The sequence below is a fragment of the Teleopsis dalmanni genome, chromosome 1, assembly GCF_002237135.1.
Source record: "Teleopsis dalmanni isolate 2A chromosome 1, ASM223713v2, whole genome shotgun sequence".
NCBI lineage: Eukaryota > Metazoa > Arthropoda > Insecta > Diptera > Diopsidae > Teleopsis > Teleopsis dalmanni.
In genome coordinates this window covers 77,823,670-77,847,393 of record NC_051846.1, presented here as the reverse complement: position 1 = coordinate 77,847,393, position 23,724 = coordinate 77,823,670, and the positions used below count along the sequence as shown (strand labels likewise).

Below are 23,724 nucleotides of genomic sequence, written 5' to 3'. Positions count from 1 at the left end.
ATAAAATAAAATTTTAATAAAAATTAGAATTTGTTTGTATTTTATTTTTTTTATTTACCGAAGTGAATAAAAATATAAGTCGCGCACAAAGAATTTCTGCTAAATTCTGTAAAATAATGCTTTTGACCGAACGTGAATTCCTTAATAAGGGACAAAATAAATAATGAAAAATTAAAAAAATTTTAAGACAATTAGAATGAGTGGAAATTGGGGACTCCCTTCTTAAAAGGTGTTGCAAAAATTCCATTTAGTTTTATAGCCATCATCGAGCAGCGAAATTGATCTGTAGTTACCGCATTTAAGTTTGTTGCCTTTCTTATAGACTTGGAAGATGAAACTACATTTCCATGCTTCTGGCATTTGTTTGCTGTGCTCTATTCCACATATTAAGAAGTGCGATTCGGTTTCTACAAAGAAGAACTGAGAAAATATACCTCATATACTGTACAAGAATATAATATTTTACTATACAGAAATTATTATCACTTATTATTATTATTACTTTATTTTTTTTATTTATGCGTATTTAAAATTTAAATTATTACATCCTTTTATATCTAGAATCAAAAAAAATATTTCTTATAATATACAAAAATTATTTTCTAATTTGTCGATATAAACTACACTTATAGCCTTCTTCAGGAAACGTTCTTTTAAGAAATATCCATCCGCATTTAAGGAAAACTTTGCAGAGTTTGCTGTGGAGTGTCATTTCAGGTATAGGACGTTGAATGTTATTAAGTACAGGCAAACCACAAGCTAAATTTTCATTGACCTTTCGGAGGAAATTAACTGGAATACTATAATGCGCTAACGAGTAACTCATATTATCAACCTTTTTCATATCGAGAATAATGTTTCGGCTAAGGATAAAAATGAGGAATCTTATTATTATATTTCGATAAAGAAATGAAGGCGTCCAGATATTACTTACATTTTCCATTTAAGTTCACGAGTTCTGAATTGTTTCTTTTTAGACTTTTTTAGAAATTTTTTAATTTCGGCATCGATAGCCCTTAGTTTCCTTTTTAAATACAGACTATAAAATATTGAAAATTAACGCCTCTTTATTATGATATCTAAATAATAATTTACAATAATTCGGGTAGTCTCAGATCTGCACAATCGTATTTCGGCTTAAGCCATGCTGGTGGTGAAATAAATTTTGTTTTGGCTCTAGTATTAAAGGACGTCATCTTCTTCGTTTTATTGTTTAGTGCTTATTCTTATATATTATTAGGTTTGCATTCCTCTTTAGTCGTTGTATAACTAAAGCATGAACTTGATTCAGACTCGGATTCAGACTCAATTATCATCTTTTTAGCGCGTTTTATTTTTCTTTTTCTTACTTTCCGCTTATTATCCTCTTTATCACCAGTACCTTCGGATGCAGTCTCTTCTATAAGAAGAAGTTAAAAATAAAATTTAAGTCAATTTTAATTTGGAAACTTGCCAAAAAATACCTACAAAGTTTTGACATTTTTTATCAACACATGCTTCAAACTGCGATACATACCTTCCTTTTGGAAAGTATCTGAAGTAAGCTGCATATGAGGTTTCTTCCTATACACCCATATCGTTACTATCTATTTTGTTGTTTAAGAAGTGACTATCAAATTCTATAGAAAAACAAAACCTGATTCAAAATCATTAATTAAGCTTTAGAACCAACCACTCAACCATTGAACCAGTCCGTCGAATTAGTAACTTAATAGAGAACTGTTTGGAAAAGAAGAAAGTGTGCTCGGCAGTGTTCCTTGATATATCACAGGTGTGACAAGGTGTGGCATAAAGGTCTTATATACAATTGCCAGAACAATATTTTGCTCTTAACAAATAAATATTTTCGAGGTAAACTGCTACTCAAAACTAAAGGGAATTAAAACGACTGTTCCACAGGGAAGAGTCCTTGGTCCCATACTCTTTCTTCTGTTTGATAATGATATCCCAGTAACAGAAACTTGTAAAATTGCTACGTCTGCTAATAATACAGCTGTACTTTCAATTGGTTCTAATGAAATGGAATCAACTAAAACCCTCTAGCTGGCCATTAATAATGTTCATCGGTGGACGAAACAATGGCGACTCATGCTTAACAATACCAAATCGGTACGCGTTGACTTTATGAATAAAAAGGTCTCTCTTTTATGTGAATACAGCAACATACTTGGGCATGACCCTAGACGCTAAACTACGTTGAAAAAAGCATGTGAAGAAGAAAAAAAAGAACTTGAGCTAAAGTTCAACCAGATAAAATAGTTTACATTGAAATCTTAAATGGACATACGGTATACAGTTATATAAATGCATCAATAAGAGTAATGTTATGATAATACAACGTTTCCAAAACATAGTCCTAAGAAATTTTAAAAATGCACCCTGGTACATTCATGGTACAGACCTACATCGTGACCTAATAATAAAACCTCTCAAGGACGTCATAAAAACGTATGCTGTTCTTCACGGTTCGAAAATTACGTGACATGAAAATGCAGAAATTTTACAATTAGTCAACGCACTAACTCAGTACCAAGATTAAGACGTATAATACCCTTTGACCTCAATAAGTAATAAAACGTTAGTATAAATATTTATAATTTATCAAACTAAAAATGCTTGTTAGTCTTAAGTATATTTACTAGTTGCATTCAATGATTACAGTAAGCTAAATGCAATATGGAACAAAGAATAATGACAGTTGTAGTATTTAATAAGCAAGTGTACATTGATGAGTAACACATCGAATCACACATTTACGTCACAAAACCGATACCACTCAATTTAAAAGTTAAAATGAAACGTTCTCTTTCTTACCATCAAGAGCCTCTGAAGATTCTGACTCCGAAGAGTCACTTTCAAATTCCTTAATGTGTCCCGATTTAATAAGCCTGTCCAAAAATGGTGATAACTTACTTCCGAATGGTTCTGTTGTTATCTGTTCAGTATCTGCTTTTTGTTTTTTCCGTTGATTAGTAGTTTTCTTACGGCGAAGATTGTTTTCTATAAACAGATATAGTTATTCGTTAAAATACACTACATTCACTAAAATATATAAAATATATTGAACAAAATTGTGATACCTATGATATACTATTTTGGGTTATTAATGGGACGCCAACTTTTGTTTCCTTTACGGTACTATCAGTTCATATCTGTGGTTTCGTTTTTCAAACAGAACAGTATTTATGTCTGTTGAGTAGTATGGACGTCTACGAACTAACAGTGGACATACACCATTTAGTTACGAATGTTTTAAGATGAGGGATGGATTTGATTAAAATATTTAAAACATTCACGGTAGGGTCTTACCAATTCAGTCAATGACTAAGTTGAGACGCTCCTCTCAAACAATGTGTATATTACACAATATATACACATATAAAAATAAATATTTAAAGCTCTAATATGAAATTATTAAATTGTATATCTGCTAGCTTATCCAGGAATGTTATTCCAGAACACGCTTACTACTGCAGCAATTGATACTATTTCACAATTCTGATTTCAGAATTCTCCCTCAACAACTTAGATTCTATCTTAGTTAAAAGATGCCACATATTTCAGATTAATTCAAGTCACGATTACTTGTAGATTATATGTATACAAAAGCAATTCAAAACTGCCTCATCGACAGTTTAGAATTGAAAAGTAATTGACGTATTGTAATTTTGATGAAAATGACACACTCGATGCAATCTAAAGTTATTGGGAGCATAGGATATATTTTGAAAGATCATGTTCTCAGAAACAAGTTTAAAATTTAACCAAACGTAACAGATCGTAGTTAAACTGGACCACCCGAATACAAAAATGTAAATTTCATTCAGCCCATCATATATAAAAATTTGTGATCATTTTATGGTGGCAAGTCATTTTCGTAAGGTTCTGTCATCATCATATAGTTGAACAAATCTTGTAATGCAAGCCCATGCGTAGTTGTATCAGTATAGACCCCAAGTTCTACAAAAAACATAGTTACTAGTTGAGATAACCAGGGAATACATTGAAAATAACTGTTATAGTGATAGAATACATAAGATAGAATATGATGGTTTCCAATTGTCTTAAAATATGCAACGTGAGTTCGTACACTAATCATCGTGCATTAATTCACATAGAAAGTGTTTTTAAATGAGTGAAGTATATCGTGGTCCTCTCAAATGAAATGTTCAGTCAAGAGTATTTGCACTAAATGCATCCTCGTGCGTAGAATAATATTAGGGTTATTCACGAGTTCGAGTAACAAGCTTGGTAAGGGAGTAAAAGTGCAACTAGTTACGCTAACTCGTGAACACACCTCATTGTGTTGATTTGTTAACGACAGCTGTCTAATGAATTTGTAAATTATTGTGAAAACAAAATAGATACTGATATAAATATCAATATTATGCCAAAGTGCCATTTTGATAAAAAATAGTCTAAACAGAATAAAATTACTTAATGAAATATAATATTTAATAATATTTATTAATGTTTAAAATTGGACATAATTTATAAGGTTTTATTATGCCATATGTGTCATTCTTTTACAAACCGGACGGATTTGGTCCTCATCATCTCAGATTTGGCTGAAATTTTTTTATGAGCTCCGTTCATAAAATAAGAAGACCTAGGAGATATGGTCCGATGCGGTTTTGAGTATTGGCACTGTAGCCACATTTTCAAATGGCCATATCTCAAGCTCTGTAAATGGTAGGAACTTGAATATTGCTGCGTTTTAAAGATAATTGATTGAAATTTTAAGAAATTGTTTACACAAATCAAATTGTTTATATTTATTTACTTATATTAACCGTTACATTTCAAAAAAAAATTTATTTCTAAACACCTCCCCAGAATTTTTATATTTTATTTAGATTTAGTTTTAAATTTTACTGCGGAATAAAAATTTTCAGGCTGGCATTATTTTTTAAAATTTAAAAAAATTTTTTTTTCGAAGAATATACTACAAATATTCTTATATAATATTTTTAATTTCGATTAGTAATAAACTTCTACATAAAACCCAAAAATTTCAGGACGATATTGTCCTTAAAAGTATTTTAATAAATTGATTTATCATTTAATAAATTAATTATTATTTCCAGTGGGATTTTGCTTTTAGAAGTAATTTAATAAAATTAATTTATCAGGCGTCCCTCAAGTTACTCATACGCCCCATAATACCATTAAATCAATTTTCCAACAAAATGAACACAAAAACGTTTATTTTTTATTTCTAAATTGAGTTTATCATTAAATTTTACATAAAATATTAACACTTTAAATTAGTTCCGCATCATCTCTGTTTTTAAGTTACGAATTTTAAAATAATTAAAACGTTTTATGAACTTTTTTCTTACATTGATGAATCAAAAAATTAATTAGTTCCAGACTAGCTGAACTACCCACATAACTGCAGCACAAATTTACACCTACCTCTTCGGTGAAGTGTAATTCTTCTACAGTTGGAAAAATACTCTGAACAGGTAAGAAAGGTTATAGGTAATAGACTATAAAGAATACGATATGAAGTGTTTAGGTACCCCTAAACATCATCGAATTTGGTAAAAAATGTTGACTATGTTAACATAACTATGTCACAAAAGTAAACTTTGAACAATTCACATTACAAAATGATCCTCCATCCTTTACAAATATTATCCTATTCCGCCGCAAGAGATGGGTGAACCAAAAAAACCGTTTTTCTCTGTTTTATAAAACAGAGAAAAGAAGAGATTTGATTGTTTATTCTGATTTCTTTTCTGTGCATTTATTTTCAGTCCGACTTTGCAGGACTCTAAAAACAGGTTATTAAGTTTCTGTTGCATACCATCAAGCCGATAAGACAACTCGCATTTGTCGTCAACACAGTCCAAACACTTGGTCATTGTATCAAGCACAACTAAAAGCAGCAGTGGGGAAAGGACGCATTCTTGACGTACGCCTGAAATTGTACAAAAGGCCTTAGACAGTTTGTTGTCGTGTAAAACTGCGCACTTAAATTGATCGTAGCTTTTTGCAATTACGGAGACTATTTTAGCCGAAACACCAATATTTCTCAACTCTGCCCACATGCAATTACGATTTAACGACTCAAACGTCTTTTCAAAATCGATGAAAAGCAGATAAAGGAGGGATCGCATCTCTATCGATTGTTCTATGATTATTCTAAGACTGTTAATATGGTCAACACATGATCTTCCGCTTCTGAAACCCGCTAGCTCTGGTCGTAGTAGTACTTCAGAGTAGTTACAGTCACTTAGGTCTCCTTTTTTGGGTAGTTTGACTACAGTGCCATGAAATTAGTCGGATGAATAAGTTTCTATTTTCCAAATGTTTTTGAAGAGTGGGTGTAAGATATCAACTTTTAGGGCTTCGGCCGGAATATTGTTAAAATCTGCAGCTTTTCTGTTTTTCAGCAATTTTATTGCATTGGTTATTTCTCTTTTTGAAGGAGGATCAACCCTAATCGGCAAATCATTTATGTTGTCATTTTGCGTTATCACGACACCTTCGCGTTATAGGTTCAATATTTGAATAAAATGTTAACACCATCGGTTTAGCTAATTATTTACGTTTGTCAATAGCTCATCAGAGAGATTCTTGACAGAGAGGGTTCTTTTGACGCTCTCGTCTGTTAGTTTCTTTGTTATACCAAAGAGACTCTTCATATTATTTGATGCCGCTGCATTTTCCGCTTCATTTACCATATTGTTAGAGAATTTTTTCTTATCGTCCCGAATTTCCTTTTGACACATTTGTTCAGGTGTAACTATTCCGTTTATGCTCTCTTTCGATCATTAGGCTTCTTCATTGCATTTATCTCATTTTTTAATTTTGCTCGTTGTTCTATCATTATCCAGGTTTGTGCTGATATGAAGTCCTCTTCGGTATTATTTGACTCTCTACCTGTAGTTTTCATGCAGGTTTCATTAATAGCCATTTTTATTTTGTTCCAGCAATGTTGGGGATTTAGGTTCTCAGTAGAAGCAGGTGCTTTCAATTTACAGATCTTGTATTTGATTCTAGTAGAGCTACTTGACTTCTGAATTCTTATTGGGTTTACTAGTATTTTGCCAACTAGTAGGTGGTGATCAGAGTTGATATCGGCACCTCGTTTATTTCTTACATAGAATAGTTAGTATGCAAAAACACATAAAACATAATAATTTTTTTATAAAATATTATACTATACTACAGACAACTTATATAAATGATAAGTCTTCAACGCGATACAAAAAATTGTCAACTGAAATTAAAAAATTGAAATATTCTAATGCATACACACTCAGAGAGGAATTTATAAAACTATTCATAGAAACTATAATACAATATTTGTTTCCGACTTTACGGTGGGTATTGGGTTAAGATATACCTATAAACTTGACGACCGGTATTATTTTCTTTTAAGGGAAATGTAATAAGGCTCGGCATATGTAATTATATTAGAATGGCTTAAGTTAGAAAAGACTATTTATTCTCATATATCATGTAGGTGTTTGAAATTATATATACTAATGAAAAGTAAAAGTACTCACTTTTTGGGTTTTCCATTGTTGTTAAGCGCTATTTTTCAGTGTATTTTAAAATATTCAAATTAGTTTCACAATAGCATGTCTTCTCAACTTATCTGAAATGATCTTTTATTTATTGGAAAATATATGATATACTCATTATCAAGTACTTGAAGCTTTTTCTAAATATAATTTTAGGTAAAAAATAAATTAAACCCTACACTTAAGCAGATTCATTCAATTAATACAAATTTTTTACCTTGCACTTCTATAGAAAATAATATGGCCGACGCTGTCAACTATTTATTGCAGTCAGAACTTTTCTCTACAACAAATAATTATGAAATAGTTATTGAACAAAAACAGTGTTGCACAACGAAAGAAAGTTATTTAACTTTAAACTTAACTGTAATTTACTGAATATTGAACACAGATTGTCAACGCAATATATAATATATACAAATCTTGCGTTATAAGAATCATGGATGAAAAACTGGTAAGTTGAGAATGAGAGAAAGAGAAAAGTTTTGATTTAAATGTAGTCAAAGTTATAAGACTTCATGTGTCTCATCACGTTGACCAAAACAGTGTAGCTCAATAATGTATATGAAAGTTTGGGACTTTCGAGACTTTTGTATGGATATACCTAACCCATCCCGATTAAGAAGCGTAGAATTTGTATGTACGAATACTTTTCATGAATTTTTAAAGAAGATTTAACATTTATGGAAAAAAATTGTCAATTTGTTAACAATTAAATACTAACCCAGTTGTATTTCAAAGGTCTGAAACTAAGAAAAATAGTGCAACCTTTTGAAGTCAAGAAAAGCATGAATCAAATAGATACATTTATTTTAACCTTGATTGGGAACTATTATTGGTTGAAGATGATGACATCCTACTATAATATTGAACAAGCTTACACAGATTTGTAGATTCATAAAATTTTTGCAAGAAATACGAATTCACTTCCAAATCTTGGAACCAAATCAGCACTGATACGTCGATGATATGATCCATCTTGAAGATTTATTTTCTGACGTTTAACACCAGAAAATAGAGCCGTGATGAGACACACAATCTCATCAATTTGACAACATTTAAATCAATCAAATTATAGTTACGTTTAAAGTCAAATAATTTTTCTTTCGTTTGTCAACACTGTTTTTTTTTTTTGTATAATAATTATTTCATAATTATTTGACGTGAAGAAAACTTCCGACTGCAATAAATATTGATTACAACGTCAGTTATTTTAATTTCTATAGAAGTGAAAGGTAAAAAATTTGTATTAATTGAATGAATCTGCTTAAGTGTAAGGCTTAATTTATTTCTTACATGATGATTATTAAATAATATATTTCCCTATGTATAAATGATAATTTCAGATAAGTTGAGAAGACATGCTATTGTGAAACTAATTTGAATATTTTAAAATACACTGAAAAATAGCGTTTAACAACAATGGAAAACCCAAAAAGTGAGTACTTTTACATTTCATTAGTATATATAATTTCAAACACCTATATGGGAATATATAGTCATTTCTATTACAATGCGTGTTAATATTCTAACGTGACAATGTACTATGTTTAATATATTTTCGTATTATATTCACTTAACAACTGTTTCCCTTAATAGAAAATAATGCCGATCGTAATACTACCCGTCAACAACCAACAGAAGAAGTGACATCCATGGAAAGCAGCGAAAATAAGCAGCTAACATATCAAAATACTAGCGTTGAACCAGGAAACAATGAAGTATTCGAAAATATTGATGCAGAGTCTACAGAGGAATTAAATGGTTTGCATATTTGACAGAATTATAAGTTTATATATCTTAACCCAATACCCACCGTAAAGTCGGAAACAAATATTGTATTATAGTTTCTATGAATAGTTTTATAAATTCCTCTCTGAGTGTGTATGCATTAGGATATTTCATATGGGTATTTGTTATATGGGAAAGTTTCATTCTCATTTCAGTGGACATTTATTTGTATCGCGTTAAAGACTTATCATTTATACAAGTTGTCAGTAGAAAAGTATAAAAAATTATTAAGTTTTAATAATGCATACTAGCTATAGATTACGTACCTTGAATATCCAACACTAGTGGATTATGTTATGGTAGTACATATTCCGCTTTTAATGTTCTTGCACATTAGGTTATGTTATACCGCCGATCTCTGGTGGATTCACTTAGGCCTATTGGCCCATTGTGTTACCTTATATGTAGAAAAAACTCAGCGTTTAAAATCACATAATCACCTTTGGCAAAGCCTGAAATGTTATTTTCTGTTAAGTCTTGTAATTGATCAAGTTCTTCAAGAAAGTGTTGAGTCGCTGTTGTGCATGAGGTGGGCAAAAACATAATAGATGAGAGGCACTCTCATCGTCTTCCCCACAGCTGCGACAGGCTTGATTGAAAGGGAGACCTAATTTTCTGGCATGGTTTCTAGTTTACAGTGACCCGTAAGTATACCTACCAAGATCGATATTTCTACGGGGTATCTCCATGAGAATTTTGGATTTCCTTTCATCGAAACGTGATTCAAAACAGATTGCATACAGATGCCTATATATCGTTGAGTCTTCCCATCTTTTATTAAAAATCCAGCACAGGAAGAACTCAGTAACAGTTCGTATTCTTGCGTATTAATATTATTCATTATTATTACTGCTTATTTATTGTTTATTTATTTATAGTATTTGTTCAAAACGTTTAAGACGATACTGCAAGTATTTAACAAAATGTCTTTTTGCATTTTTATACGAGAAGCCCAAGTCTTTATTGATCATTATTATTATATTATTTTCGTACGCGTTTACTTAGACTATTATATGTTAAATTATTATCCGAGCAAGCTATGACTTAGTTATGATCCAATATTGCTTTTGTGAGCTCAAATCAATTTAATATTAAAATTAGGAACACACCCCACATAGTTTAAATTTTTGGGAACAATCGAATAGATATAATGTAAGTCACATTAACCAAAAAAAAAGTTTTTTTAAGAACTAAATCAGTTCTTATAAAATTAATTTGCAGATATCGATGAAGTATTACTGTAATATCATCTCTTCTTTTCTCTGTTTTATAAAAGAGAGGGGAACGGTTTTTTTAGTTCACCTATTTCTGGCGACGGAACAGGATAATATTTGTAATGGATGGAGGATCATTTTGTAATGCGAATTGTTCGAAGTTTACTTTTGTGACACAGTCAACATTTTTTATCAAATTCGATGATGTTAAGGGGTACCTAAACATTTCATATCGTATTCTTTATAGTCTATTTCCTATAACATTTCTTACCTGTTCAGAGTATTTTTCCAACTGTAGAAGAATTACACTTCACCGAAGAGGTAGGTGTAAATATGTGCTGCAGTTATGTGGGTAGTTCAGCTAGTCTGGAACTAATTAATTTTTTGATTCATGAATGTAAGAAAAAAGTTCATAAAATGTTTTAATTATTTTAAAATTCGTAACTTAAAAATAGAGATGATGCGGAACTAATTTAAAGTGTTAATATTTTATGTAAAATTTAATGATGAACTCAATTTAGAAATAAAAAATAAACGTTTTTGTGTTCATTTTGTTGGAAAATTGATTTAATGGTATTATGGGGCGTATGAGTAACGTGAGGGACGCCTGATAAATTAATTTTTTTAAATTACTTCTAAAAGCAAAATCACACTGGAAATATAAATTAATTTATTAAATGATAAATCAATTTATTAAAATACTTTTAAGGACAATATCGTCCTGAAATTTTTGGGTTTTATGTAGAATTTTATTACTAATCGAAATTAAAAATATTATATAAGAATATTTGTAGTATATTCTTCGAAAAAAAAATTTTTTAAAATTTTAAAAAATAATGCCATTCTGAAAATTTTTATTTCGCAGTAAAATTTAAAACTGAATCTAAATAAAATATAAAAATTCTGGGGAGGTGTTTAGAAATAAATTTTTTTTTGAAATTTAACGGTTAATATAAGTAAATAAATATAAACAATTTTAATTGTGTAAGCAATTTCTTAAAATTTCAATCAATTATCTTTAAAACGCAGCAATATTCAAGTTCCTACCATTTACAGAGCTTGAGATATGGCCATTTGAAAATGTGTCTACAGTGCCAATACTCAAAACCGCATCGGACCATATCTCCTACGTCTTCCAGGATAGTCTGTTTAGACTATTTTTTATCAAAATGGCACTTTGGCATAATATTGATATTTATATATGAGTATCTATTTTGTTTTCACAGTAATTTAAAAATTCATTAGAACACAGCTGTCTTTAATAGCTGTCGTTAACAAATCAACACAATGAGGTGTGTTCATGAGTTAACGTACCTGGTTGTACTTTTACTCGCTTACCAAACTTGTTACTCGAACTCGTGAATAACCCTAATGTTATTCCACGCACGAGAATGCATTTAGTGCAAACACTATTGATTGAACATTTCATTTGAGAGGACCACGATATACTTCACTCATTTGAAAACACTTTCTATGTGAGTTAATGCACGATAATTGGTGTACGAACTCACGTTGCTCATTTTAAGACAATTGGAAACCATCATATTCTATTATATGTATTCTATCACTGTAACTATACATCATAACACAGTTATTTTCAATGTATTCTCTGGTTATCTCAACTAGTAACTATGTTTTTTGTAGAACTTGGGGTCTATACTGAAACAACTACGCATGGGCTTGCATTACAAGATTTGTTCAACTATATGGTGATGACAGAACCTTACGAAAATAACCCGTCACCATTTTTGGAAACGGCAGTTGAATCAGGAAATAGCGAAGGGAATCAAAATAATGCTTCAGAGTTAGCTGAGGAATTATATTTGGGAATTGTCGATGACTACGATAATAATGAGATTTGGGACAATAATTATTCAACGTTGCCAGATGAAGTTCTTGGTAAGCACTTTCTTTGTTGCCTAAGCTCTTATATACTTATTAAATTTAATTAAATTAAATAAAATTAAATTAAATTAAATTAAATTAAATTTTTCATTCCAATAGAGTAAAATAAATATCTCTATATCCACTATGAGTACTTTATATCGCAGTTCAGGTTTAATACACACATTTAAAGGATTTTTATTTCAAAAAATACTCTTTTAAATATTAATGTAATTCTGAGCAATTCAGTATATTATGCACCATATGTTAGTACAATTCTTTTTCATGATTTTAATGTTGCTAACGAACAACTATATTATATTTATAGAATACACAGTTTGTCGTGATAATACTACGAACGAACAAAAAGTAATTACTCAAAGGAAAACAACAGAATCATGCGGATATAAATTAACACCAAATATGTATAAGGGCATTGAATCCGATACCGATATAGATACCGAAACCGATACCGATACCGACACAGAGTCTGAGAGGGACTCTTCGGAGACAGAGTCTACAGACAATCCAAATGGTAAGAAAGAGAATATTACAAAATTTGCAATACATACCTATGTAATCTCAAACACCTCAGTATACATCTATATACTGTATACAGTAGTTTCCATCACGTATAGTGAAACTCACCTAAGTATTCGAGAGCTAGGTAGAACTTTCACAGAAGAGCGGAAGGTGAAACTGAAGATCAGAGCCCTTTGAATAGATCCACTTAATAACTTATCTTGATGGTAGGGTAATTTATAAATACACAATTTTAAATTTTTTTGTTTTATTTTAATATAAAAGAATAATGTATTTTGAGATTTCAATTTTCATTTCATTATTTTCATCATTAAAATTGTTTCAAATTTTATCTGGCTTACTGTAAGTAAAGACAGTGGTCTGAATGAAATACACATTTTTGCATTTGCTTCGTCCAGTTACCAACAATCTATTACATTTGGTCTAATTTAAAGAATTTTAAACTCGCACTGTTTAAGAAGGGAGTTAAAATATACAAATCATTTGATTGGAACATTTTAACTTAGCCATTAAAGCAGCTGGTTCGGTGTTAAGGAAAAATCCCTAGCGGATATGTTTTTAATATTTTAAATGAATGTACCTCTGCTCTCAAAAGTTTCATCACTGAATGGTCTACGTGCTTTGTTATTTTTTAGGTGAGCATATTACTTAACAGACCTGAAGACTTTCAGCTTGAAAAAAGAAACAATAGATATGACTTGGTAGTACTGTAAAAGAATTTGAAGTTGCAATCCTATTACTGAGCCAACTGACTTCGTTATATATATTACTTATAATAAAACTCTCTGAAATGTCCGAAAGGTATTGTGGTATTTACACATACGAAGAATACGATCGAAAAAAGTGAAATACTCCAGATCAACTGCAGTTGAAAAGACTTTAAATTGAGGTATTAAATAACTTACCCCGAAATCAATCGCTCTCAAAATAAACTGCTTTGAATTTAATTGTAATAAAACTAAATGTAATCTTGAAGACATCTGTTTTTCCATTCTTGCCTGTTCCTTGATGTCCTAACTTGATCCGTTTTAAAATAAATGTTGACGTCTCTTCTTATTTCACTGTTCTTCTACTTACGAGGACGTAATAAGTACAAACATTCTTAACTGAACAGGTCTGACGAATAAGATCTTCCCGTTAAAAAGATTCTTCAAAGAGCTTTCGTAGATTTAAGGTATACGACAAGAAAATCTAGAACGTAACGATACAATTAAATTCTTCGACATCTATATTACTTAACAATATAATAGGGCTTCCAATTTAAAAGAGAAAACTTGTATTTGGATTGGTGGTTAGAAGAAAGTAAGTCAAAGGGAGCGATCTTAAGTACAGTCATAAGTTACGGACAATCGGTTTAACTTAAGGCATTAAATGAAACTATCATATTTTATGTACTACATTTTATATTATAACAAAGCTTTGTTCAATGTATTCTCAGACTACATCAGTGACGAACTCTTGTACGCATATGCGCAATCAATACAAGATTTACTCAACCAAACGCCGGAAACAAAACCAAATGATGAAAGAAAGTTATCATCTCTGGAAACAGGCGTTGATTCAGTAAATAACGAAGTGAAGCAAAATAATCCTTCGGAGTTAGCTGAGCAATTACATGCGGGAAATGCCGGTGACTGCGATAATAATAAGACAAGTGACAATAATTATTCAACGTTGTCAGATAAACTTCTTGGTAAGTACTGCTTTTTTTCTTAAGTTTTTTTTTCTTACTTTTTCTTGAAAAAAATTTAATTAATAATATAATAGACATTTTAAAACGTTAACTAACTTTACACTTTGATTCCAATGAAGTAATTCCAATAAACTTCTCTCTATCCACGACAAATTATGTATACCATATATAACGTAGTTCACGTTTAACACACGCTAGTTTGCAGAAGAAAAAAAAGCTCGCTATGAGACGATAATTACGATTGAGAATGAAAACAGACAGACTCATGTTTTTTTCCGGAAAGTACAAAGAGATGGGTGGAACACACCAAAAGCCTGAGACCTTAACGCACTAAAACTACTTTTTGGGAATGAATTGTAAAGATTTCAGCTATTGTCCGTGAAGGTCATTGTGCTAAAAATCTTATTCGAGTAGTCAGGGATGACTTTGAGTATTGGAGGAGTTTAATGCAGCAACTCAGTTGGAGATAAATCAATAAACTGGAGCTGACTCTGATGAGCTCGTGAAATAGCTGACTCTGGCCTGAAAAATGAAATTTTGATATTGATTCAACAACTAACTACTAACAATAGGTAGACGCATTTACTAAAATTAGTTAAAAATTTTGTCTACAAATTAAAGTAAAACATTAAAGAAATCACCTTCCACAGCTAGTGCCCAAAACAAGGCAACTACATTCTTTCACGAGTAGATTGAGTAAGGTTTACACCTCCCCCAAAAACACATAGTAGCACCAGAAATATCAGTTGATGTTAGTACAGATAATTTTAAAAGAAAAAATTTTCTTCTGCAGCATAAATTGATTATATTTTTTATCTGTTAATGAATCAATCAATCCAAATAATTGTTCAAGTCTGTAATTCATCAACATATGTCTTTCAAATCATGACATTGAGAATTTTCATCTAATATATTGTATCTGTATGTAGACGCATCTTTTAAAATCTTCATTTCTCAGTATAAGCTAGATTTTATTACTTTGTGATCTGAGTTGCAGAGTCAACACTTGTGACTTTATTCATCTATTAGATGCACATAATACGTAGGGAGCTCGACTTATAGGTATAGCTACTCAATTCCCTAACTTTAATGTTATAATTATGATTATTATATTTATCAGCTAATGGGTTGTAAATGAGTCTACTCTCTCTCTAGTCATTTCTCTAGTAATACTATTTCGTGTTGATTCGAGATATCTACGACGTGGTGTGTTTCATATTCCCCACTTTTCAGCGTGCACTATGGCTTGTGTATGTGATGCAGAGTGGGGTATGGGTTGTTCTATGCAGTATAAAGTATTTGCTATATACTATTCTTATCAAAATAGTACTTTTATATATAAAAATTTTTACGTACGTATTGTAAGCGGAACCGTTCTCCACCCATAGGCAGCATCATGCATGATTCATGTATGTTGTAGCCTGAAATATTATTGTTTAGTTATTAATAGGATAGCCCATTGGGAGTGGTGAAGTATATTAGTATGTAGGAGTGGCTTCAGTAAAACTACACCACTGGTAATAAGTGCCAATTCTTTAAGTCTACTTATTTTTTATTTTTACTTTTATTTTTTATTTTAATAATATTTTATTGATTGTTATTGTTATTATTATTTTATTTTTATTACTTTTATAATTATTATTATATTTTTTATTATAATATGTAATATGTTTTTGTTTTTATTGTATTATTAGTACAATAATGACAAACTTACGTTACTTAACATACGAGACGATATTACATTTGAGGATTTTTTCATTCTGATGACCCTGGGTAGTTCCTAGGCGAAACGCATTAGTGGAAACTAATAGAGAACTGAACGAATGGCGTTCGAATATCTATTAATATTTTAGCCTCTCGCAGAAAAACACGGACCAACCGAGAGTTGCCAGTATATGTAATGTTTTATATTTTTCACTCATATAATTTTAAATTTCATGTATATTATTTTCTATTTTTTAGTCATATTAGTATTCATCTATAGTTATATTAATGCCCCTTTGGTTTTATTAGTATTTATCTTTATATTTTCATTTTTGTAATAATTTATATTTTATTATATCTGTTTATGATTGTACTATTTAATTATCATTCAATAATACTTTGTTACATTATTATAATCCTTAAGTTACTATGTTATTTATTTATATAGTTAGTTTTTATAATTCTCGGTTTATTTTTGTATTTCGGCATTTATTTATTTATATATTTTAAGTTGTAGTGAGTAAGTTCTTTTATTTACGATTATTAAATTGTAACATATTTACAGCAGTTTTAACATTTGACTTATTTTATATTTTAATAATGTATAACATAAGAACTACAGATTATTTAAGACAATAACTATTAAGTTTAAACGCGATTCGAACATAATGCAAAAATATATCATAATAAACAATATAATGATATAAAGACCTAAAAAAAATTCAGCCAATTCAGAAAAACAATAAAAGGATATGAGTATAAAATAAATAATATAATTAAGTGATTACAGTATACATTTATTTAATGATATAATTATATAATAATAATGAAATTAAAATGTTTGAATTATGATAACTCATGTGACCGAAAAACTTTTAAGAAACTAAAAATACTTTGTAGCAGAAACATATACATATTAGTTTTCAGAAACCCAAACTCTAAGTGTAGTTCACTGTACATCTAATCATCATCAATCTGAAAACGTCAGAATTACTCGTCACAATCCATCAGTACATCACGTCTGTATTGCAAACTTTCCCTTAAAAAGGCTACTAGTTTGCGCCAGTCTGCGCCGTTTAACGAAGCATAGCATTCAGATGGAGTTAATATGGTATTGCCCTAGTGGAACCATCTAATTTCACACAGGATAGGGCAGCGCCCTATGAGATGAATGATGTCTTCTTTTTTATACATATTGCAAAGGGTGCAGTCAGTATTAGTTGTTTGTACGTATGGAACTTAGTTCAGCCTTATCAGTTCTGTCCTTGCCTTGAATATTAATGATATTGTCGCGGCGTCAAACTTGTCATTGAAATAATGTCGATTGTTTAGATTATACTCAAACAGCTTATATGTATTTCTTGTACTGCTTACACGTGCTTGTCTTTCAAATTGGGTTCTCGAGCTGAGGTCAATATTTTGGAGTATTTGTGTTTGCCATTGGCGCCACAAAACTGTTTCAGTAGGATAAAGGGAGCTGCTGTATTCTTCAGCAAGTGTATCCCATTGAGCAAATAACTGCGATCAGGATTGAATTAAGTATTTTACGACGGTTTTTGGCAGCTGGTGATCTTGCATTTTCATTACTTTATTGATATAATCAAAATGCAGTTGTAATGTGAATGTATATAATATTGGCAGCCCAAACATCGGAATGTTGATAGCCCCATCGGAATGTTGATAGCCCCATCGGAATGTTGATAACCCCACACTTGTGCTGCGCAACACATAATCGATCTGACGGTTGCTACGAACATTTTATATTTCGTGCTATGACACACATTTCTTCTACTAAAAAGTTGATTCCAGGTACTATTTAGTGCCACTTTTGAGTCATTAATACTCCTAAATATTTGAATTCGTTTACTACTCCTAGTTCTACCCCATTTAAGTTCCAACTATCGGTCCTTGCTTTTCTACCTCTGTTGTCTTTCACAATCATTACTTTTGATTTATCGCAGTTAATTTGTAGGCTCCATGTTTGACTATACTGTTGCAGTGCGTTTATCATCTTCTGGAGTGTTTGGGCATCTTCTGCAAGTAATACCATGTCGTCCGCATACATTAATACTTTAAAACATTGTGAACCTAAACAAACTCCACCAGGCAAAATACACGATATGTCATCTACATACAGCGCAAAAAGTAAAGGACTTAGAAGACAACCTAGTTTGACACCACGATTTGACTCAAACCAGTCCGATAGATATTTATTATCCCAAACCGCAGTTGCGTTTTTGATATATAAGCTTTGAATTACACTTAACATTTTCGTTGAGATGCCAATATTACTTAGTTTCAGAAAGAAGCTACGCCTATCAATGGTGTCAAAAGCCGCCTTGAAATCTACTAAAAACAATTGAGGTCAGCACAAAAATACTGTCTACGGTAGAGTATGATTTTCTAAAACTTGCCTGATAATCGCTCAGTAGGTGATATATTTCCACCCAGTTGGTTATTCGGGTAAGAAGAATAGAGGTGAATATTTTTGTGATCACATTAAAAAAAGAGATACCTCTGTAATTAAATGGGTCGCCGACATCGCCTTTTTTAAATATGGGAAATATAATGTTTTTTTTGAAACTATCAGGAACGTTCTCTGATTCAAAGATACTATTATAGGCAGTTGTTAAATAATTTACGAATTTCGTTGACGAATTTTTTAGAAATTCTGCCAGTACTCTGTCCACACCTGGTGCTTTCCTGTCTTTACTTCGCTTTATCGCGGCCACTACTTCTATTGTGCTTATTTCATGATCCAGTTCTTGTACTGTCGAGTAGGGCAACGCGAAATTATGTTGTACTGCCGACACTTGTTCATATAGTAATCCTTTGTAATAGCTAGCCAGTATACTAATATCCACCTTAATAGGTTTGTGTGATTTGGATCCATTTAGCGTTCTGACTAGAGCCTAAAAGTCTTTACTGTCCGTTACTTAATTTATAACTACCTCTAGTTGCATAAAGTATTCCTGGTGTTTCCGTTTACATATCTCTTTGAAAGCTTTATTTGCTGCATAATAATTTATTTTGGAGACATCTGATGATGTTTTCCTCATCAGCGTTAGAAATTTCATCGATTTTTTACGTGCTTCCTCACATTCACTATCAAACCATGGTTGGCGGTGTATTGTGCTGGTAGTTTTCTGAATAAAATCAGCTGCTTTGGTAACGCACAGCAGCAGATCATCAGTTTGTATTTGCTCAACAGCGCTTGCATATTAATCAGTGATCCTGTCCAGCTTCTCCATGTATCTTGTCGCGTATTGGTCGCTCCATCGTAGCTTGGGTAAGAGTTGCATTTCCTCCACATATTGAATATTTTGCATGTTGATGTTGATGCATAGAGGCATGTGATCGGAGAAGGATTCATTTTCAACAAGGAAATCAGTTACATAGTGGTGCCATTTGCCAGTTATTAAGCAGTAATCGATGGTTGATGCAGCCTGAGCTTTATAATAAGTGTAGCTGCATTCTGTGTCGCTTCGTGTTCTACCATTCAGTACCGTTAAATCAAAAGACTCACATAGCTCAATGAGTTTTTTGCCGTTTGAATCTAATGTTTTGTCATTTGCACTTCGAGAAGTATTTGCATATCCAGCAGCTGTATATATACTTTCCGTTCATTATAGTTGGTACATATATTTTTTACCTTGGTACCGTATAGTAATTGTAAAGCAGCACCCGCATCATCATATATTTAACTATATTTATGTATTTATTTGTACATTAATGTTACCATTTAATAAGTATTTAGTCATCTCTTTATTATCATTTATTTATCATTTGGTTGTGCCTTTATTACCATTTTAATATTACAATGGTAATATTTTTATTATCACCAAATTGTCTTAGTTATATCCTTATTGATACATATTCATATGCTTATATACTTCAATATATATATACTACATATACTACAATGTATTCATATATCATATATCAAAACTTTTCAGTTTATGGTTGGGAGTAAAGTAGGACATCACATAAATTATAGTCTGTAGGCCATGGTATGTAACTTTTTACTGGTGTATCTCCAGTGGCCAGCTTTCATGGTTTATAACCATGAAAATATATCGAGCCATGACAGTGACGAAGCTCTAGTCAGTATATAACTAGAGGTTTGGACACATAAATAATGTAATATTATACAATATATCACGTCTAGTAAAACTCTCTTAAATATTATTACAATTCTGTGCAATTCAGTATATTATGCATAACAACACAATACTATTTAATGTATTTCATATTCTTTACGAAGAACTCTGTTTTTTTTTATAGAAAACAATGTTTGTCGTGATAGTACTACTTTTCAACAGAACGAACAAAAAGTAATTACTCAAATGAAAACAACAGAAACATGCGAAAATAAGTTATCACTAAATTCGAATACGGACATTGATACCGATACCGACACAGAGTCTGAGAGGGACTCTTCGGAGACAGAGTCTACAGACAATCCAAATGGTAAGAAAGAGAATATTACAAAATTTGCAATATGTACCTATGTAATCTCAAACACCTCAGTATACTGTATACACTATATATACTATATATACTATATATACTATATATACTATATATACTATATATACTATATATACTATATATACTATATATACTATATATACTATATATATACTGTATACAGCAGTTTCCAACACGTATAGTGAAACTCACCTAAGTATTCGAGAGCTGGGTAGAACTGGCACAGAAGAGCGGAAGGTGAAACTGAAGATCAGAGCACTTTGAATAGATCCACTTAATAACTTATCTTGGTGGTAGGGTAATTTATAACTACACAATTTAAAATTTTTTTGTTTTATTTTAATATAAAACAATAATGTATTTTGAGATTTCAATTTTCATTATCCTTTGTTCCAAATTTTATCTGGCTTACTGTAAGCAAAGACTGTCGTAATGAAATGATCATAAAGTTTTATATTTGATGGTCTGAATGAAATACACATTTTTGCATTTACATCGTCCAGTTACCAACAATCTGTTACATTTGGTCTAATTTAAAGAATTTTAAACTCGCACTGTTTTAGAAGGGTTTTAAAATATACAAATTATTTGATTGGAACATTTTAACTTAGCCATTAAAGCAGCTGGTTCGGTGTTAAGGAAAAATCCTAGCGGATATGTTTTTAATATTTTAAATGAATGTACCTCTGCTCTCAAAAGTTTCATTACTGAATGGTCTACGTACTTTGTTATTTCTTAGGTGAGCATATTACTTAACAGACCTGAAGACTTTTCAGCTTGAAAAAAGAAATAATAGATATGACTTGCTAGTACTGTAAAAGAATTTAAAGTTGTAATCCTATTACTGAGCCAACTGACTTCGTTATATATATTACTTATAATAAAACTCTCTGAAATGTCCGAAAGGTATTGTGATATTTACACATACGAAGAATACGATCGAAAAAAGTGAAATACTCCAGATCAACTGCAGTTGAAAAGACTTTAAATTGAGGTTTTAAATAACTTACCCCGAAATCAATCGCTCTCAAAATAAACTGCTTTGAATTTAATTGTAATAAAACTAAATGTAATCTTGAAGACATCTGTTTTTCCATTCTTGCCTGTTCCTTGATGTCCTAACTTGGTCCGTTTTAAAATAAATGTTGACGTCTCTTCTTATTTCACTGTTCTTCTACTTACGAGGACGTAAATAGTACAAACATTTTTAACTGAACAGGTCTGACGAATAAGATCTTCCCGTTAAAAAGATTCTTCAAAGAGCTTTCGTAGATTTAAGGTATACGACAAGAAAATCTAGAACGTAACGATACAATTAAATTCTTCGACATCTATATTACTTAACAATATAATAGGGCTTCCAATTTAAAAGCGAAAACTTGTATTTGGATTGGTGGTTAAGAATAAGTAAGTGAAAGGGAACGAACTTAATGACAGACCTAAGTAATCTGTTTAATTTAAGACATTTTAGGAAACTATCATATTTTATGTACTACATTCAATATTAAAACAAAATTTTGTTGAATGAATTCTTAGAGTAAATTAACTAAAAACAATGTTTTTCAACATGATTATGCTGGTTTACCAGCATATGAGCAATCAATACAAGATATGATTACTCTAATGAAGATGACAAAACCAAATGATGAAAGTAAGTCACCATCATCTCTGGAAACAGGCATTGATTCAGGAAATAACGAAATGATTCAAAATAAGGCTCCGGAGTTAGCTGAGAAATTACATGTGGGAAATGCCGGTGAGTATGAGAAAACTGAGACAAGTGATAATAGTTATTTAACTTTGCCAGATCAATTTCTTAGTAAGTACTAATTTTGGTTTGGTTTTTATTTACTTCCACCAAAAATACCAATAATTGAACTTCAGTTCTTTGTTTTTGAATAATTTATTTTATATTATAATATATATTCTATATACAAATATTCAATCTATCATTTTAGGATAAATAAATTAGGATATGTTACTTCATAAATCCAAAAATCAGTTTTGAATTGCTTTTGTATACATATAATCCACAAGTAATTGTGACTTGATTTAATCTGAAATATGTGGCATCTGTTAACTAAGATAGAATCTAAGTTGCTGAGGGAGAATTGTGAAATCAGAATTGTGAAATAGTATCAATTGCTGCAGTAGTAAGCGTGTTCTGGAATAACATTCCTGGATAAGCTAGCAGATATACAATTTAATAATTTCATATTAGAGCTTCAAATATTTATTTTTATAAGTATATATATTGTGTAATTTACACATTGTTTGAGAGGAGCGTCTCAACTTAGTCATTGACTGAGTTGGTAAGGCGTTAAAAAAGACCCTAGCATGAATGATTTAAATATTTTAATGAAATCCACCCCTCATCTTAAAACATTCGTAACTAAATGGTGTATGTCCACTGTTAGTTCGTAGACGTCCATACTACTCAACAGACATAAATACTGTTCTGTTTGAAAAACGAAACCACAGATATGAACTGATAGTACCGTAAAGGAAACAAAAGTTGGCATCCCATTAATAACCTAAAATAGTATATCATAGGTATCACAATTCTGTTTAATATATTTTATATATTTTAGTGAATGTAGTGTATTTTACCGAATAACTATATCTGTTTATAGAAAACAATCTTCGCCGTAAGAAAACTACTAATCAACGGAAAAAACAAAAAGCAGATACTGAACAGATAACAACAGAACCATTCGGAAGTAAGTTATCACCATTTTTGGACAGGCTTATTAAATCGGTACACATTAAGGAATTTGAAAGTGACTCTTCGGAGTCAGAATCTTCAGAGGCTCTTGATGGTAAGAAAGAGAACGTTGAGAACGTAATAATTTGTTTGTTATATTAT

The 23,724-nt window shown here is 30.9% G+C and overlaps 2 protein-coding genes and 1 long non-coding RNA gene across 10 annotated transcripts in view; 1 reads left to right on the top strand and 2 right to left on the bottom strand.

The window, feature by feature from the left end:
• Positions 1-563: 563 nt before the first annotated feature.
• On the bottom strand, positions 564-1,226 carry LOC119686819 (the record flags this gene model as incomplete). The annotated part of the gene is given in 3 exon segments (XM_038101119.1): positions 564-863; positions 935-1,039; positions 1,096-1,226. Coding segments are annotated over 3 exon segments (474 nt in total). The 5' UTR covers positions 1,197-1,226.
• A 93-nt stretch (positions 1,227-1,319) lies between these two features.
• On the bottom strand, positions 1,320-7,819 carry LOC119686835. 2 transcript variants are annotated; one of them, XR_005253067.1, is made up of 4 exons: positions 7,718-7,819; positions 7,521-7,612; positions 7,026-7,027; positions 2,929-3,000 (listed from the first exon to the last, which is right to left on the bottom strand). It is a non-coding gene; the product is annotated as an uncharacterized LOC119686835 (long non-coding RNA). The 2 variants fall into 2 exon arrangements; XR_005253066.1 differs by lacking the exons at positions 2,929-3,000; positions 7,026-7,027 and adding an exon at positions 1,320-1,399.
• An 877-nt stretch (positions 7,820-8,696) lies between these two features.
• Positions 8,697-23,724, top strand: part of LOC119686683 — a 35,839-nt gene continuing 20,811 nt past the window's right edge. For 4 of the 7 annotated variants that reach the window (XM_038101113.1, XM_038101114.1, XM_038101112.1 and 1 more), the window contains exons 1-9: positions 8,774-8,811; positions 8,885-8,976; positions 9,138-9,302; positions 12,188-12,442; positions 12,756-12,962; positions 14,409-14,663; positions 20,652-20,837; positions 22,447-22,614; positions 23,492-23,677. In XM_038101113.1, the coding sequence (XP_037957041.1) occupies positions 8,961-8,976; positions 9,138-9,302; positions 12,188-12,442; positions 12,756-12,962; positions 14,409-14,663; positions 20,652-20,837; positions 22,447-22,614; positions 23,492-23,677 (1,438 nt within the window). In that variant the 5' untranslated portion in view covers positions 8,774-8,811; positions 8,885-8,960. Of the gene's footprint in view, positions 8,812-8,884; positions 8,977-9,137; positions 9,303-12,187; positions 12,443-12,755; positions 12,963-14,408; positions 14,664-20,651; positions 20,838-22,446; positions 22,615-23,491; positions 23,678-23,724 lie in introns of all 7 variants that reach the window. The other 3 variants (XM_038101110.1, XM_038101111.1, XM_038101115.1) reach the window with 3 other exon arrangements.